Consider the following 18,147-nt stretch of genomic DNA (forward strand, 5'->3'; position numbering starts at 1 on the left):
ATTATTTCTATTTTCAGTAATATTTAATATAGATTGAATTATATTATCGATTGATTTTGTAATATAATTGTAGTTTAGTAGTTTAAGCTAATTATTTAATAGATGTTTAAAAATGAAATAAATACATCTTTCACGATATCCAATGACCCTCAACAAGCAAGATGGCGGCCTCCGTGATACGAGGATCGGCATTCCTTGTAAAATCTATGAAATGTCTACGAACTCCATGTCATTTGCCTTTCTCTGTTCCAATGCGACGTATAAGATATTTCATTGCGTATGTATTTGGTGTAATGATATATCGTATGCAAAACAATTTTTGAAAACGAATGCACAAGTTTTGTGTGTGCTTATGCAACTAAATGCAGCATGTTTCAGTGTTTGGAGATCAACTACGAACGTGCGAGTGCCTTCCAGCCACTTACCACACTCGACTTTGCTTTACTGTAGAGCGTCCAATAGTTATGCTGCGTCACTGGGAATACTAGCTTGCCAATAAGGCAGTATCCCCCACCTTCATAGTCATTTCGGTACCCAGTCATTTGTTTGTACAAGTGGAAAATGCTCATGTTGATGAATCTTGAAATAGAAATACGATATAAAATCAGCATCACATATGACACATAAAGTAGTTTTCCATATTTTAATCCGGGTTATTGGTTTCTGCTTTCTTGGTGTTTATAGCACAGACCTCAAAGAATTAATTCTATGATATTAATACTAAATTTCAGGGTCACCGGTCACCTAAAGTTGATAAAGGAAACTTCTGAAGCATTGAAAAATATTCACAAACATCAAGTCCATATATTTTCTATCACTGCTCACAATTTGGTCTTTAGGTACTGTATACTGAGAAACTTTCACATTTCATTAGAAAAATCCTTATATTAGCCCAGTGTTAATTTTGCCAAACGCCTGCAATGACTATATATCATACATTATATGGTGATATGATATTTTCTGTCAGAATAAATTTGCCCACAATTTAAACCGCGAAAAAGACGAAAAAGACAAACTGCAGCATGTGAGGAAATTTTGCAGTATACAATAAAACTATGTGTTTTGCAATGAATTTATACCTTCATACCTTTCAAATTTGTCATTAATTATGGTTTCATATGTGTCGTTTCCTCAATTAAAAAAAAAATGATATTATACATCCTTTATATTTTTTCATTTTTTTTTCAGTCTTCCTGAAACTCCAAACGACACACCGGAGTCAAACCCTTTATTGAGAACTGAGGATGTCCCACACTTTTACGCGATCTCACCAAAACAAGTGGTCCGAGGATGTGCGAAATTGAGCCTTGATTTTGAAAGAAAAGTGGACACACATTTCTCTTCATTTGAAGAAGGTTTGCTATTGTAGTACATGTCTGCTTCCTTTTTCGGTAGCACAGTAAATTTTAATGATTATGGAAGAAATTGAACCAATTTCAGGCTATTCCAAAATAAGTATAGGGGAGAAGGGGAAGTATTTTATACCATGCATTGTTACTGAATCCTAAGGAGCCCAGTATACAGATGTTTATGATCATTTTTTGACCCCTGTCAACCCATGACCAAGTCAAAGCCTCCCTGCCTCCTTCATATTGATGTTATTTGTATCAAATTAATAGGCTCCGTGTATCAACTCATTGTTGATCTGAATGTTAAAGATATGAACTATTTATCTTTTATAACATAGAAAAGGATTTAAAAACATTTTTTTTTCAATTATATGGATTACATTTTACGGGGTGAGGGTTCGTGACTCGAATCAAAGATTTCTTTTAACAATTACTCAATGTATTTGAATTCCCTAGATCCAAGCAAGCCAAGAACATTTGAAAATTTAGTGGCACCAGTGGATGCTCTCCATGCTCCGTTACAAACTGCGATGAACAATACACAGATACTGACATGGTTAAGGAACATACAGCCCTATATAGACGCCAAGGCCAGGGTAAGTAGGAGGCAGACATGAACAATTACAGCTCATATGAAACGGATGAAATCACCGGCAATCTTTGGAAAAAGCATCAAATTTATATGAAAACGGTGCAAGTTTTAGAAGAACATGTAATTGTTAAATTTAGAAGAATATGCAATTGTTAAAAATGCTGAAAATTACAGCTCCTTTGAAATGAATGGAAAATAAAATCACCTGCAATCCTTGGAAAAGCAATTTTACAACAGTTATGAAACAAGTTATTTTAACTGAAATATTTCAATTGAAATATCTTTTGAAAGTCTTGTCTTAAGTCTAATTTATTTCGCCTTTTTTTTTTCTTTCCTTCCCTCTACTATAATTTCAGGTCAAGTCCAACACTGGTTCAATGTTTTTCACTCTAATTTAATTCCATGTTTTGCTTTCAGGCTGACACCCAGGTACATAAAGCCCTACACGCGATCTATACATCGGAGGCTTATGTACTTTTGAAGGTATTATACACTTATGTATCCTCGTACCACTGCCCAAAACTGTAGATATGCCTTACTTAGAAACTGTTTTTACTGGCATGACTTAAGCTTTGATAAATTATTTCTGAAAAGAAAACCATGCTTGGCGGGACTTTTGTAAAAAAAGTAATGAAGATATAAACAACTTTAATCAACACCGGAATTTGAATGTAAGATAATCAGTCGGGCTAGATCAAGATTTGAACCCTGGACCTCAGATTGTTGTACTATCGCGCTTACTCAGTGTTCTCACTGAATTTTTAGATTTGTGGGTACACTTATATATTTGAAACATTTTCCAGATTCTGTACCCCTAGCTAGGTACTTAGTTACATAGGACAATGATTGAAGAACGGGGGTACAACCAACTGTTTTGGGGGTGAAAACCCTCATTTGGAGGTTTCTGGGAACACTGCCAACTGACTAAGCTTATGTCAACAATGCCTCAAAGTCACATCAACCCTGCATTTAGCCTGTTACGTTAACAGTATGTTATGTATAGGATACACAATGGGTGAACAGAGTAGGAGAAAAAGAATCATTCACTCCTTTTGGGTGAGATAGTGAAATCTCAACCCTCGGGGAAAGATTCATAAGTTGCCAAACACTCAGCAGAGCCTCAAGTTTGGCAACTTAAGAATCTTCCTTTGGGTTGAGATTCCCCTATTTCATCCCCTAAGGGGGTGAGAGATTCTCTTAATCCAGTCACTGACTGACCGGTTTATGTGTTTTGCAGGACCTATATAAGCATAAAGAGTCTATGACAGATGAAGAGATCACTCTCTTAGAGAAGATGCTGTACAACTGTCAGAAAGCAGGCTTGGAGCTAACCGGCAAAACGCAGGATAACTGGGACTTTACTATGACGAGGATAGATGAATGCGTTGGGGATTTTGGGTATGTGAAACCGTAATTTCGTATGTCAATGTTTTCCAGACAATATCTTGTTACCAGATGCAGGATTAAACTCTTTCACTGTAACAAAAAATCATGTTTCCAATCCCTACCGCGAGGGCAATAATTGTTCAACATTGCCAGGTATAACAAAAGGCAAACAAACATTATAAATAAATGATCAATACAAGCCCGTTTTGCCTTTACTTGAAAAGAAAACAGGAGAGAAGGGTGTGTTGCTATTATGCTTTACCTTTTATTTTCATATTTTCAGAAAACGAGCAATTGCATGTAAAAGACTGTTCAGTCACACGATCACGGACAGGAAGCTCATGAAAAGACTTCCGGAGGAGTTGATTTATAACATGTCACTGAACCCGTAAGTGTGATGGAAACAAGATCCCGAAACATCACTATCTCCATGTGCCTATTACCATAGAGCAGGATATTTCTGCGGGGATGATATCTCCGCGATTTCACAGGTCAATTAAGTGAATGCGAAAATATGATCCACTGAATAATAAGACTAGCGTAAAAATGAGCGGCAATAATACACTTCAAAACTGTAATGTCCTCACGAAATAACGTGCATGTGATTATGATGATTCATATACATAGAGAGTAATGATGTGTGAAAATAGGTTATAGATTTGTTTTAACAAAATACACTTTAATACTTGTTGGTACTCAATATGCTATCTTAAAGCCTATTCATGAACTATTTGACAAATTGAAAATTGAGTTCCTTCAAATGTCTAGATCATGAAATTATCATTTGTGTGTAAATTCAATTTTTAGCTCACCTGCCCAAAGGGCTAGTGAGCTTATGTCATGGTGCGCCGTCCGTCGTCGTCCGTCAATTTCTTCTTCTGAAGAACGAAAAGGAATAGAGCCATGATATTTGACTGAAAGTTTTGTTGGTAGGAGCCAGACAAAGTTTGAAAACGGAAATGACCTTGACCTACTTCCAAGGTCACTTGGTCAAATGTGTCAAACACTTCAAACGACTTCTTCTGAAGAACTGAAAAGTATAGAGTCTTTATATTTGGCTGGTGTCTTCTTGGGATAGAGCCCAACAAAGTTTGAGAATGAAAATGACCTTGACCTACTTTTAATGTCACAAAGGTCAAATATGTCAAACTCTTTGAATGACTTCTTCTGAAGAACTAAAATGTATAGAATCTTCATATTTGGCTGATGGTTTCCTGGGATAGAGCTTGCCAAAGTTTGAGAATGGAAATCATCTCAACCTACTCTAAAGGTCACAGAGGTCAACAACATTTCATAGGATTTGTTCTGAAGAACCAAAAGGAATGGATTCATAAGATTCAGCTGGTAGCTTCTTGGGAAAGAGCTAACAAAGTTTGAGAAGGAAAATGACATTGACCTATTTACAAGGTCACAGGGGAAAATATATATGTCAAACAACTTCTGAAGAAGAAGAACCAAAATGCATAGAATCTTATGATATTTGGCTGGTAGTTTGCAAGGGAAATACTTGTAGTGCATTATAATATTTAATGAGAATATTTTGCTATTACTGCTTAAATTTTCAGGTGAGCGATACAGGCCCTCTGGGCCTCTTGTTTCTAATAATCTGTAGTATTCTGAACCATTTCATAGTGGTGTGTGGGGGGGTTTCAAACCCACACTAAAATAATAAAATCATTAAATCATTTTAAATCTTTGCATCTTTTTACTAGTTGTGGATAGAGGATACTGGTATATAAGATTTATTTTATTTTTGGGAGTTGGGGGATTAGTAATAAGAATTAAGTCTTGTCGCATATAATATGATTAAATAAACCTCAGAAAATGACTTACTAAGGAATGTCATGCCACTTATTTTGAAGGTAAATTACATTGTATATTTGTTTTATTTGTAGTGTGTTTCAAAACTGACGATCTAAAGTAGTCAAATATTGTCAATGATTTTATAGAATTTTTGAAAAACTGAAAGTCGAACACCATTTTCAAAGTTTTTATTTGACGTTTTGACCATGTCGCCTGATTTAAGCGAGTTACAATAAAATAAGTTTAAGCACAGAATCGACGCTTGAGCATGAGAACTGTATCATGAATATGGACCCAGGGCCCTAGTGACATGTGAAACAGGCAGTAAGGTAATTCGACACAGCGTGAGTGAAACTTGGTTATATATGTACGTATAAATGTCTCGGTAAGTAAAGAAAAAGTCACTGTCTGTGGATGTGTGTTGTACAGGAGAAATCCCATGGCCGGTCCCTGGAAGGTCACCCTGGAGGATACTTTGTATCACACGTTTCTTAAGTACTGTCCCGACGCTGAGGAGAGACACAACATTTGGTACGCCTACAACAATGTGTCCTCTACAGACTTTGTATCTCAGTACATGGACACACACAGACTCATAGACGACATTGTCAGATTTAGGTAAGTACATGTAATATATACTGTGTACCGGGAAATTTTCGCCGCATTTATTTAATTTTCGCCTTTTGCGCCATACGTAGCGAGGGCGAATGAATCATTACAGCCAGCATTTATCAGCAACATGATATACATAGCGGTTAAATGTGAAGGGCGAAATTCATATGGGGCAAATATGGATTTTACTGGCCAAGGACAAAATTTGACTGGGGGGAAATTCCCAGTATAAGATGTAATAAGATTTTATGTCCATGCTCAATTTTGTGTGCCCTGGGGTGTAAATAATGTGTTATACTAAAGCTGTCCTGTATGTGCATCCATACCATAATATCCTTGTTCCGTTATTTACCATATTTACCCACCAATAACCCAATCCATATGTATATTGCAGTATATTGCAGTTCAGGCAAAAAAAATAAAAAAAACTTGGTTCTCAGGCCAATTTTTTTCAAAAGAGATGCGGCAGGGAGGTTTTTATTGTTTTTCATTTTACATGGCAAAAATGAGACAAGGGTGATTTTTTTTTTTGTATAGTTTTTAAAACGTTCATTGTGGGCATTACCTTGTCTTTTTATAGTTGTGTAGAGACCCGTCATAGAGCAAGCCTCCGAAAATCCCCCCACAATGTTCCAGACGAGAATCACGAACCCCCCAATTCCTTATTTGTACCGAAATGAGCGCCATTTGTATACAAGATTAATAAGTCATAATCATTTTAACGCTTGCCTGTATATCAATTTCCTTATCTGTATTCAAACGTTTTTGGGACTTGGGTGACTAACGAGTAAAAACGACATGCGGACCAGTTTTCCAGATTTTTTTGGACCTGCGGGCCTGAGAACCAGGTAATCAATTTGTTTCGGCCTAAGTCGATCAGCCATAAGCCAACATATGCTATATATATATATTTATTGCCCTGTAATAAGCCCCGGCACCCACTATGAATCGTGGATTGCTGTTGGCCCACTGGGCTTCATGGCAGATGGATATGTTTCACCTTATTTCTTCAAACGTCTTTACAGAAAACATGCCGCAGAAGATCTTGGCTATGAAAATCATGCTCAGTCTGTGATGGAGCCAACTATGGCCGGTTCTGTGGCTGTCGTTTTAAATATGGTGGAAGAGTAAGTAAAATTAAATTGGCTATGACTGTGTTCATTGAAGCATGACTGTGTTCAGTGGCCACTCATCATATTACCTTTGTTTCGAGCCCCAGTGGTTTAACAAAATAGTATTGGTGTCTGTTGCTTTTGTCCCTCTGATGGCAACCCATGTTGGTTCCGGGAAAGAAAAGGCCTGCTGCATCCCCCTGCATGACTGTAAGGGGCGACTGATATGCCCCCCTCCCCCCTCCCCTCCCAAGCTGTTTTGGTGAAAAGTGCCCTTAAAACTTCGTCAGAGTATCAATTACCCATTATAAGTGTACATTTTCTCTTAAATGAAGGAGGGTCGCCAACACATATACATGTTTGGAAATACTTACCGGTATATGCATTCGGCTTTTTTTTTATTGCAATAACAATATTATTTTTATGCTGATTTTCAGACTGAGAAATAGCTACCTTCCACAAGCTGAAGCTGAAATTGATGCTCTTCAAGAATTTGCAGAGAACGATGGATTTGAGGATGAATTGAAATTGAGTGATATTCCTTACTATCGACAGATGCAGCGGGAGACTTTGTTCAAGTAAATATGTCACTTAGGAGTTATCTGCAAGTCTATTTTACAATTCCATGATTGTGGGTCAATTCTTTAGGTCAGAAATGTAGCAGGAGAAAAAGAAACGCTCAGCCCGACCGGGGTTCAAACCCAGGACCCCCGAACTCTAGACTCAAGTAAACACATTCACACGGGATTGTTCTGATTTGAGTTGAAATACACTCATTAGCATAATAATTAGCGAGAGAAAAAACAGTGTGTGTGTCACTGTGGGAGTTTGCCTGTCACTTAATATTGATGTGACAATTTTGTTTTTGTAGTGAAGAAGAAGTCTCGCAGTATTTTATGTACAAAGATGTTGTCGAGGGGGCAATGGAACTGGCTTCCCAGATGTTCGGTATCAAATTTAAGGTATGTTGGTAGTACATGTAATATAGAGATTCCCCAATGAGCGGTGGTGGTTGGTTATCATGTTTATCTAACCTATTAGTAACTCTTCATAATGTATAAAGATACAAGGTTTAGTAACTCCCAGGATAAACTTGCTAGAAGTTGGTAAACATTTCTGGTTACCCACTCGCGGGTAACGCCTTGGATGTGATTTCATTGACCAATCTTATAATTACGACCTCAGGTAACAATGCCTTGTGTCTAGTAACTTTTCCAAATGTATAAAGACAAACAAGCTTTAACAACTTCCAGCTCATTGGATAAACCTGCTAGACGTTGGTAAACATTTTTGGATATTTCCTTTGTGACATCATATTATAATTCATGGCCATTGTTTCAAAGATCTGAATCACGAATAATGTATTCACAAGAGAAAATATGGTTTTCTAGATATAATATATGAACGTTGTGGGAGAGAAAGGTCCCAAGCTTGTGATGGTTGGTTGTCATGTTTATCCAACTTAGTTACTTTTCAAATTGGATAAAAACATGAGGTTTACCAAGTGTCTTTCACGATTTGAAAATTAGCTAACGAGAGTTCATTTAACCCTTTCACCACTGTAAACCATAATGGACTCGTCCATATCAATGCATGGTAGAGTCTACTAAGTTACATAGGGGTGAAAGGGTTAACATCTTGCAACATTGCATGGGATGTGAACACCAGGCAACATAACATGGACTAATAACTTTGTAGTTAGCTAAATGAAACATCTCAAAAAATGAATATGTTGAAAATGAGAGATTTTAATCAAACTTTTTTTTCCTGTTTTTTTTTTCTAGTATTCTGAAAAACGTTTCCCTGACGAAATATATACTTTTGATGCATTCGATGAAGAAGGTAAGTAATTCATCTCTTTAACATAATTTGATTCATGTAGCTGCTTAAAATGTGATATGGATACAGAAAAACAAGTAGTTTTCCACTGCATATTTAATAGTTTATACTATGTGAAGGATATGTTAAAGGATATATCAGGAATTTGGCATACTTTTGTTTTGTCACGAATGCGACTGCCATCTTCATTTTATCAAAATTTGTGCAAAGTTCACGTATGAAAATACCTCAGATGAGTTTATATTATTGAGTCCCAAGGTCAATGGCTAGGTCACATGCGTTATAGGTCAAGTACAGGACATGTCTTACAGATGTTTTCTAGAATCTAGACTGTTTTATGAGAATGTACGGTTTGTAAATGGCCCCGAACTTGACACCAAGACCTTCAAAATCTACATGAAATTGTTTTTCATCGACAGTTTGACCATTTTTTTCCAGTAAAACACTTCCAGATTCAAAATTTGATTGCTCAAATTAAAAACACATGTGTGTTTGGACTGCAAGTTTTACCTGCAAATTTTCTGATAAGCAGAGGCCAAATAAACAGATTTAACTGTACAGGAGAAACGGGTGGGATGACACAGACCTGTTTAAGTGTGGAGAGTATTTGAACTGACTTCATCTTAAGCAGATCTTAATGTAATCCGTCTTCATTTTATTCTAGGTAAACTTATTGGTCAATATATACTTGACCCTTACAGACGGGAAGATAAATATCCAGATAGTTGGATATTTCCGGCAAAAGGTTGGTACATTTAAACTACTATAATTACTTGTATTTTCCCTGAAGCCCTTAAAGTATCATTTTCGTGAAATTAAGTCAGCACATTCCCACCCCAGTGGATTATCCCTAGTTGTCGGAGTCGGAAACTCTATTTTACGAAATGAACACCAGGTAAACCTATCACAAGAATTCTTCACGATAATTATGCTTCTGACGTCAAGTACTGCTCGGATTATTCCATATAGACAACATGATAAAGTGATGTAAAAATGAACCATTTTTTTTCATGCATACTTTCGATGATAAAATAGTTTTTTGGAAAACATTACATGTACCCTGCGCTTCATGCTTCTCCACGTGTTAGCCACAGGGGGCATTTTTCAGCCCATTCAGCATCATTTAGTCGATGTCCGGGGGCAAAAGGCAAAAAAAATACAGTATTCATACTTGTTCCTTGTTCACCCAAGCCATGAAAGTTGCTTGAAAGTAATTGGAAATATGTGTATCCTAAAAAGGTGCTTGAATTTATTTATGGGAGCTAATTAATTTGTATTACTTTCTTAGCATTTCTTAGCTTTGTTATTGAAATGAAGGACTGTTTCAATGTTAATTTATCAGGAAAATTGATTAATAATTTGTGCTTGGACCTTCAGTTTTTGCATACAGTCAAACTTCCATAAGTAGAACTTTGAAGATTCAAATTTCTTGATGTGTCTGAGACTTAAGGCAAAGTCAAGGTTTTTTTCCTTATATAAAGCTTAATTATAAACTGAAGTGAAAAATAGTAGAACATGGAAATGTCACCTGGTCATTTTAACAGTACAGGCTTCGGAAATTTAATTGACAAAGAAATAATGAATTTGATAAGATCACCTTTAAAGTGTGCAAACCACGGTGTGTAAATACATTAATATTCTATTCTTACTTCTATAAATCATATATATTCATATATTTAAAATGAAAATTTCTTAGTCTGTATTTAGTCACATAAGAATCACATGCTGTCTTGTGTACAGGATCACGATGTTCAATATTGTTGACCCGAGGTCCATGTGTTTTCAATTTATTTTCCCGATGGCCCCGCAAAGTTCGAAACATCGAAGTTTTACTCTATAAGAATACATAAAGTTGTCACTACAATATCAAAGCTTTATACGTTAACATAGGTCATGTCATAACGTTGCCATCCTGAAACGGGATTGATCCTGGAGAAACAAATAATCAAGTAACCCTATTAACTTCAAGACGCAATAAATGTGTGTTATATTTTGCTTTTATTTGTATTTTAGCAAGATGTGAAAATCCGGTGTTATCGCCGTACAGCTACCATTCACTGAATCTTGATCGTGCGGATCCATGTCTGTCCTGGATCGATCTTGGCTCATTTTACCAAGAGGTAATCTGCCATGAATTTGTTTGGAGAGAGCAGTCCCTTTAATGACAAATTCCATCCTGAGGCTTTTTGGAGTTGGCTTCAGGTTTTACCCAATTTGAAAACCCCTCCAGTGCAATTTTCCTCCCCTACACCCCAGGGTAATGTCATTGAAAGCGCAAATCACTTAGTTCAGGAGTTGTACAAAGCATATGAAATCAAGTGTCGAGGACACCTGTACTGATAGATGCCCCTTTGGCGCTCTCGGTGACCCCTGTCGAGATCGCTGATGTGTGACTTCTGGCTACTGGGAATTGTGTTCGCACAACAGTGTGAAAATAACACTGAATGTCACCTGAGAGACTGTTGATTTGTTTTGTAAAAACAATAATTCGCTATATGGTCATTTAGTTACTAAGAAGCAAGTGGGAGATGAGCTTGGGAATCAGAATCAGTTTTAAAAATTGCAATAAGCTTGTTTGTATCAAACCTATTTCACTCTTATTTCATTCCGAATTGATTTTCTTTTGGAACTGAATTAACAAAATATGTACCTCAAAAAAAAAAAAAAAAAGATCCAATCATATCTTGATCAAATGACCTTTAAGAAACTACTTTAAACTTTGCCATCTATAACAAAGCATAAAAGATTTGTTGCACATGATTTGCTTGTATTTTCAGTTTGGGCTGTTCTTGCAACTTTGCTTGACTAAGACGAAATACTTCACGCTGTCGAATGACGGCACAGAGCGAGATATTCGAGCTGTGCTTGGTTATCTCCTCCTGCAGTTCACCATGGATCCTGATTACCTACAGAAGATCAGCAAACATGTAAAGACGGGAGAAAAAATCCCAATGCCAGTAATCCAAACATTATTACAAGGTAGTTTTCATGACTGCATCTGTATATGAAAATATAAATTTCTTGCCCCGCTTCATTTTCACCCTTGCATATATATATCAAAAAACAAATATCATGTAAATTCACCTGGTAGTAACTTTGCTCTCCCAATCAAAAGATTTTATTTCTTGTTATATAATGAATTTGTCACTTTTTCAAGGGTGAACACTTTTTTTTTTAAATGTAACAGTAATGGGGAAGGAACCAAGTCCCAAATTTTCACTGAAAAGTCCTGATAAATAAACTTCCTATCTTTTTATTCATCATTTTCTAGAGAACAAAAAGAACAATTTCCATGTCAGGAGATGTATTTATAAAATATATATATATAGCATGGTGTAGTGAAAAGGTATGGGGTCACCTGCCCGACCACCTGGGGTTTTCTCCCGGTACTCTGGTTTCCTCCCACATTAATTAAACCCTCGCAGGTTAACATTCGGGTCTACAAGAATGATTAATAGGAGTTGTAAAAACTTTGTTCATAATTGTTGTAAAACAAATTAAGTTCATATCTATATATTTTAGATGCAGATTTGTTTGAAACAAAACCCTGCAAACATAAGTTGGGCCAACCCGAGACATTAAAATTCAACATCAGTAATTCTTGGTATACAGCTTTAAGAATGGTTTTTGATAAGGAAACTAGACATTACACAGTTGACTCATTCACCCCTGAAGACACATTTTAACTCTTCCAATTCAAAGGTTGGAATAGTTCATTATGAAATTTCAGTGATGAATGAGTTAATACAGCCTGTGTGTTTTAATTGAGTTTTGTTGAGGTCTGGACACTTAAGATTACAAAGGAGCCACTCCTTCAAATATTTGTGTAAAATTTCAATCACGTATTTAAAGCGATTTGAGGCCCTGTTATCATCCATAGCGTCATTGTATACTCCTGGTCTTACTTTTTATTTACGCTCTCCGCACTCCTGGAATATGTTGTAGCAAAATTAAAGGCACAAACTTAGCTATTTGATTGGTCTCGGGTAAAACAAACTGTCTATTCGCTAGGCTGATACCCGTTCTTTAAAGATTACAGAAGGATCGCAAAGAGCATAAGTGAATACGAGGCCCGGTGGGTCTTTTGTTAAAGCCAGTTATGCATAGTGCATACAAATTTCAAAAAGTAGATTTTCTGAAAGTGATTAGCAAGCATCCTTAATTAGAAAAGTTTGCTTCAGGAAGAAGTATTTTTGTGGTACATAACTTCCATTATTTTATTACTTCTTTGCAGCCAATCAACACATGGCAGGCTGGGACCTGTGTCATAGACTTTTTAAGATTGCATATGACTTCGAGATAAATTTATCGTAAGTATGTGTTATGATTTTATAGGATAAGTTGGAGAAAGATGGCATTTTTTTTTATTGTCATTAGCTAGACACTAGCTGAATGAATTGATTATATATGACTTGAAAAGATGTGCCAAACATTAGTTTCCACAGTCCACAGCAATTCCTCTTATTTTTCAAACCATATATGTAATAAAGTGTAATAGTTCTGACAAAATTTATATCAGCAATATTATAATCAATGAAAACTGGAAATGTATTCAATTTTGGATTCAGATAATGAGAAGAAAGCCTTGCCTTGATTTTAATATTGCATGATTTAATTACCCCTTTCACCACTGATGACCATATTGGACTCATCCAGATCAATGCATGGTAGAGTCTATTAAAGTTGCATAGGGGTGAAAGGGTTAAAGCAGGACTGATTTTTAACCGTTTTTCAGTCATGAAAACTGGTACAGTACGCTGGAGAAGATCTGGCCCATCTACATGCCCATTCCTCTGGATATGGACGACAATCATCCATGTGGTGACCTGAATCAGTTCAGCAATGAAGGGGCAACCAGCACCTATCACATGACGTGGTCAGAGGTAGGCATGTCCACAGCGCCTGGTGCAGTACTGTCTAGTTCAGTGTGTCCTAAACATGGACCTGGATACAAAAGAGTGATTTTTGTTGAAATCCATTTTTTTCATTTTTCGACAATCTTGTCCCATAGATGTGAAAAATAGTACATGTACAATAATTACGACAATCATTTTAAGACATTATGTCTTAAGAAGTGTACTCTGTATGGAGAACATTTCTTCGAATCAAAGTTTAGACCTTCATCAGTAAAATACATATTTGCTGAGTGATAATTTTGAACCTTCACATTAAATATCTATATATTTTGTTATTAACTAATATTCCTCGTATGACACTGGCTGTTGTGAAGACGTTTAACCCCAAACAAAACCTAAAAAACAAGGACGGATTACAAGTAAGATATTGCCGTTTCTCTCTTACAGATGGTGGCTTGTGATATTTTAGAGGCTTTTAAAGATGCTGGTAGCTTAACTGATCCCAATGTACTGCAAGAAGTAGGACCAAGGTGAGGGTTTTACTTTTTACTTCTTTGTGTTGAACTGCCCAGGACAAATGTATTCATGTTCAAAGATATAATATACTTAAATCAATGATGTAAATAGAAACAAAAAAAACCACTGATCTGTAAATTAAAATCCCTGTCCCACTACATTGTGTTTTTTCCTATATACAATAACATCTCCTTGCTTCCATATGAATGAACAGGTAACTCAATCGGTTAGCGCGATAGTAAATCTGAAATCCAGGGTTCGAATCGCTGTCTAGCCACGCTTATTTTTATTATATTCAGAACACTGTTGTCGATTACATTCTGTTCATTCCATCTTTTTTTATTTTAATTTGATCATTGTAAAGACAGAAATGAAATTACCATTATAGGAAATACTGTGTTTTCTTCTGTTAAGATATATTTTCTTTACTTCAAAGAGTATATTATTTTCCAACAGGTTACGCGACAGCTTTTTCCATCCACTTGGTACAGTAAAAGCGAAAGAGTTATTCCGACGATTTCGAGGCCGGGACCCGTCCACGGAACCATTCAAGGCTCATAACAAGATAATTAACTGAAACTGTGATTTGTGCATTTGTTTCTTGAGAGGTAGATTTAAGTGCTTACAAACTTAATAGAGATGGATTGACCTGTGATCTCGGGACTGGTCAGTTGGTCATTGCACTGGACAATGGTCAATGGACTGACCAATTGATCCGTAGACAAGGAACGTGGTTGATTGATCAATTCGTCAGAATGGACAGTGGACAATGGTTTCCCATTCTGATGGAGTTTGATTGGCAGACAAATGTGATGAAAAGACATTTGATCGATTGACAGACGAATGTGATGAAAAGACATTGGAATTAATTCTTGGACGATATCTGAAGACTGTGTGTGTATTGTGTATGTATGTGATATACAAGTGTGTAGCTTTCAAGACAGTCATAGATAAAAGTCAATTATGTTCATTGAAACTAAGATACAAATTACATTTATATATATTGCATCTGAACGATTGAAGCCAAATGACACAGCTGTGTGTTCCATTCACTATTAGTGTAAACCTGCATTAACATACCAGTCACATACCCATTCTATTTTACCAATCATAAGGCCAGGACACATCTGGTCCCGTATTCATAAAACTGTTCTCATACTCAAGTATGGATTTTGTGCTCAAACCAATTTTCATGTAACTTAAATCATGTCGAACCATTTAAAAAAGTCAAAGGTGAACATTGAAAACAGTATTCGATTGAGTCTCTTCAAATTTTTCCGAATCAATGTCAAAAAAAGATTCTATTATAACTTTATAACTGAAACAAGAAATTATGTTTTAGTACAAAATCCATGCTTCAGCAAGAGAACAGTTGCATGAATACGGGCCCTGGTCCCTTACAAAGGGTTTCATGCAAAAGGAGCACTGATCTTATCCCTGTACTTGATTCTTAAAACACAAGTAGAGGTGTGAAGTAAAACATGTTTACAAACTACAGACGATTTTGTTATGTAGTTTGCTGATAACAAGTCAAGGAACAAAATATAACTTTGATAGTATAAAGAATCTGCTGGTAGGTGGTACACATGCTTGTTGTAACCGTATTTTACTGCAGGTGATTCTTCTATAAAAATCTGTTTAACAAGGGGTGGGCTCATTGTGGAGCATGGGCTTATTGGTAAAATACAGTATATTGGTATGTGTTCTACTGTGTCAATGCACGTGCATGGTTTACTGAATATGGACCGAGAGACTTAACTCATTCACCCCTGAAATTTCATAATGAACTATTCCAACCTTTGAATTGGAAGAGTTCAAATGTGTCTTTAAGGGCTGGTTGGAGTTATTTATTAGTTTTGATGAGTATGACTGATCAGCTGGGAAAATATTCTATTTTCTAGAACATTGATTTGATAATGTGTTGAGTACATGTATAATAAATGAATCATGAAAATTCAATTCTCAATTTGACGTAAATTCAAATGGTTGAATCAGGTATTTGTTATTTAGATAAACCTGTATATATGCTTTTGAATGTGTATATTTCTAGAAGACGATCCTACTGTGTTATTTAAAAAAATTCTCCTAAGATGAAATACATCAACATACGTTGTCTACATGATTCTGTTTGGTGTTGTTTTTTCCATCAACCTGCTTGCAACTATTTTCGTACTAAATTTGGTCAATTATAAATATTGTCCGTTAGGTTTTCATCTGGCAACAACGAATAGTAATTTATTTTCAGAATTACTCGCAAGAAAAGGCAGGCAGCCAAATTGACCACTTACAACCAAGTTTTTGCCATGTCAAATTCAAGTTTTGTATTAAACACAGAGTTGTGTCCCTTGTTCATTGGCATAACTATTTTGGGGACATGTCTCGTACACTGTGTTACTACGACTATAGTTTCTAATTTATGTATGGGAGAACCTCTTGGTACATATGTAGTCTTAATACCCAACTTGATACAGACGTATGGCCATATGCTAATTCTCACACCAACTTCGTTCAAAAGTGAGGGGGTTGCGGACTGCTCCTATAACACTGCAACATGGCAAAGTTTTCCAAGGCAATTCACAGTCCCCTATTGGTAATGATGTCTTAATTTTCCAGGCAGTACACTTATCTCGGGATATAGGTCACAGTAACATACTTTCTGCACTCCGCCAGCCAAAACATGCAGGCATACCAAATCTGGTTATTCCAGTTGAAACGGTATAGAAGATATGCCCCAGGCAAACTATTTCAGAGATTGAGGTCAAAGGTCAGACCATAGGTCACAGTAACCTAATTTCCCCCCTATCCAAAGATGTACTTGAATACCGCATCTAGCTATTCCAGGTGAAAAAGTAGAGAAGATATGGCCTAGACAAGCTTTTTCAGAGATCGAGGTCAAAGATCAAACCATAGGTCACAGCGACCTACCTTTTGTACCATACACTCCGCTATCCCATGATGTACTTGTATACCAAATCAGGTTACTCAAGGTGAAATAATACAGAAGATATGCCCTGGACAAAATCTTCGGATGGATGGATTTCGGAAAGATGGACAATGGGAGAGCAAACCTATACACCACTCTCCTAAATCCAAAGTGGTGGGAGAAATTTTGTCGTTTCTTTATCAAAATGCATTTTTTTTTAGATAGAAATTCAAGTCTTGGAACTCGGCCTCATTTGGAGAACTTACTTAATCTTTGTAATAAAACTCACTAACTTGTCTTTAAAAAATCCTACAAAAATTATGAGGTAATGAATGACATGATTAGACCCTCAAACCATACATTTACCCAAAACAAAACATAAACTACCTTTAAACCATTCCATAGCTGTAAAATATGTTGAATCATCTGTGAAACTTTCTTTCTGCTTTACTGAAAGGTACTGTGTACAACTAAAAGTTTACTTGTTACAAGACCTGAAAATTTAGAAACTCTAGAATAATATTGATAAAACAGTTAGTAAAACATTTGTGGCAGATTTTAATTGTACATAGGATTACGGTCACCTTCTAGCTTCTAGAGGGAATTTCCCTTTAGCTCCGAGGTAGAGCGTCGACTAGGAATGTTAGGAATGTGGAGATTGAGGGTTTGATCCCCGGTGAAAGCACACTTATTCTCTCTCCTGTTACAAATGGTGTCTGGCCCTCCCTGTAGTGACAGGGTGTTAGAACCTGGGTTGTGGTGTTCACCGGCGAACACATTTAAAAAGGGGGGGGGGGGGGGACTGNACTGTGGCAGATTTTAATTGTATATAGGATTACGGTCGCCTTCTAGCTTTGAGCTAGGGGGAATTTCAATTTTAGCTCAGTGAAATTACAAAAGATCAAAAAACAAAACATAAGTCAAATGAGCGTGCATTATAGCGTTTATTTAACACTCATCACTTAGCTTAAGTCAAGATCTGTGCCTACACGGTTACAACATGTAAAGTATAATTCAAGTAGCCATGGGTGATGTGTAGTATATAGCACTGATTTACCACAGGGGCTTGACAAAGCCTAATATAATGGATAATATAACAGAATACTATTCCAATGGCTATAAATAGTGTCAGGCCCCTGTGGATTTAAGTATAGCACTG

At 36.4% G+C, this 18,147-nt stretch overlaps 1 protein-coding gene across 1 annotated transcript; it reads left to right on the plus strand.

Annotated features, from left to right (window-relative positions):
• Positions 1-131: 131 nt before the first annotated feature.
• On the plus strand, positions 132-16,180 carry LOC110465102 (oligopeptidase A-like). Its single transcript, XM_021520688.1, has 18 exons — positions 132-277; positions 1,189-1,355; positions 1,806-1,945; positions 2,359-2,424; positions 3,179-3,339; positions 3,611-3,715; positions 5,560-5,748; positions 6,768-6,869; positions 7,292-7,432; positions 7,726-7,816; positions 8,639-8,696; positions 9,358-9,438; positions 10,707-10,813; positions 11,471-11,672; positions 12,928-13,003; positions 13,429-13,576; positions 13,997-14,079; positions 14,522-16,180. Exons 1-18 carry the CDS (start codon positions 162-164, stop codon positions 14,640-14,642), a joined length of 2,154 nt encoding a protein of 717 aa, XP_021376363.1. The 5' UTR covers positions 132-161; the 3' UTR covers positions 14,643-16,180.
• The last annotated feature ends 1,967 nt before the right edge of the window (positions 16,181-18,147 follow it).

Source organism: Mizuhopecten yessoensis, unplaced genomic scaffold, assembly GCF_002113885.1.
Source record: "Mizuhopecten yessoensis strain PY_sf001 unplaced genomic scaffold, ASM211388v2 scaffold11055, whole genome shotgun sequence".
Taxonomy (NCBI): domain Eukaryota; kingdom Metazoa; phylum Mollusca; class Bivalvia; order Pectinida; family Pectinidae; genus Mizuhopecten; species Mizuhopecten yessoensis.

Bases quoted from the DNA above. Each gene is read 5' to 3' on its own strand.
- LOC110465102 (XM_021520688.1), top strand. From the start codon at position 162: ATGGCGGCCTCCGTGATACGAGGATCGGCATTCCTTGTAAAATCTATG. The intron at 1,356-1,805 runs GTTTGCTATTGT...TGAATTCCCTAG, and splicing joins TTTCTCTTCATTTGAAGAAG to ATCCAAGCAAGCCAAGAACA. The intron at 13,577-13,996 runs GTAGGCATGTCC...TCTCTCTTACAG, and splicing joins ATCACATGACGTGGTCAGAG to ATGGTGGCTTGTGATATTTT.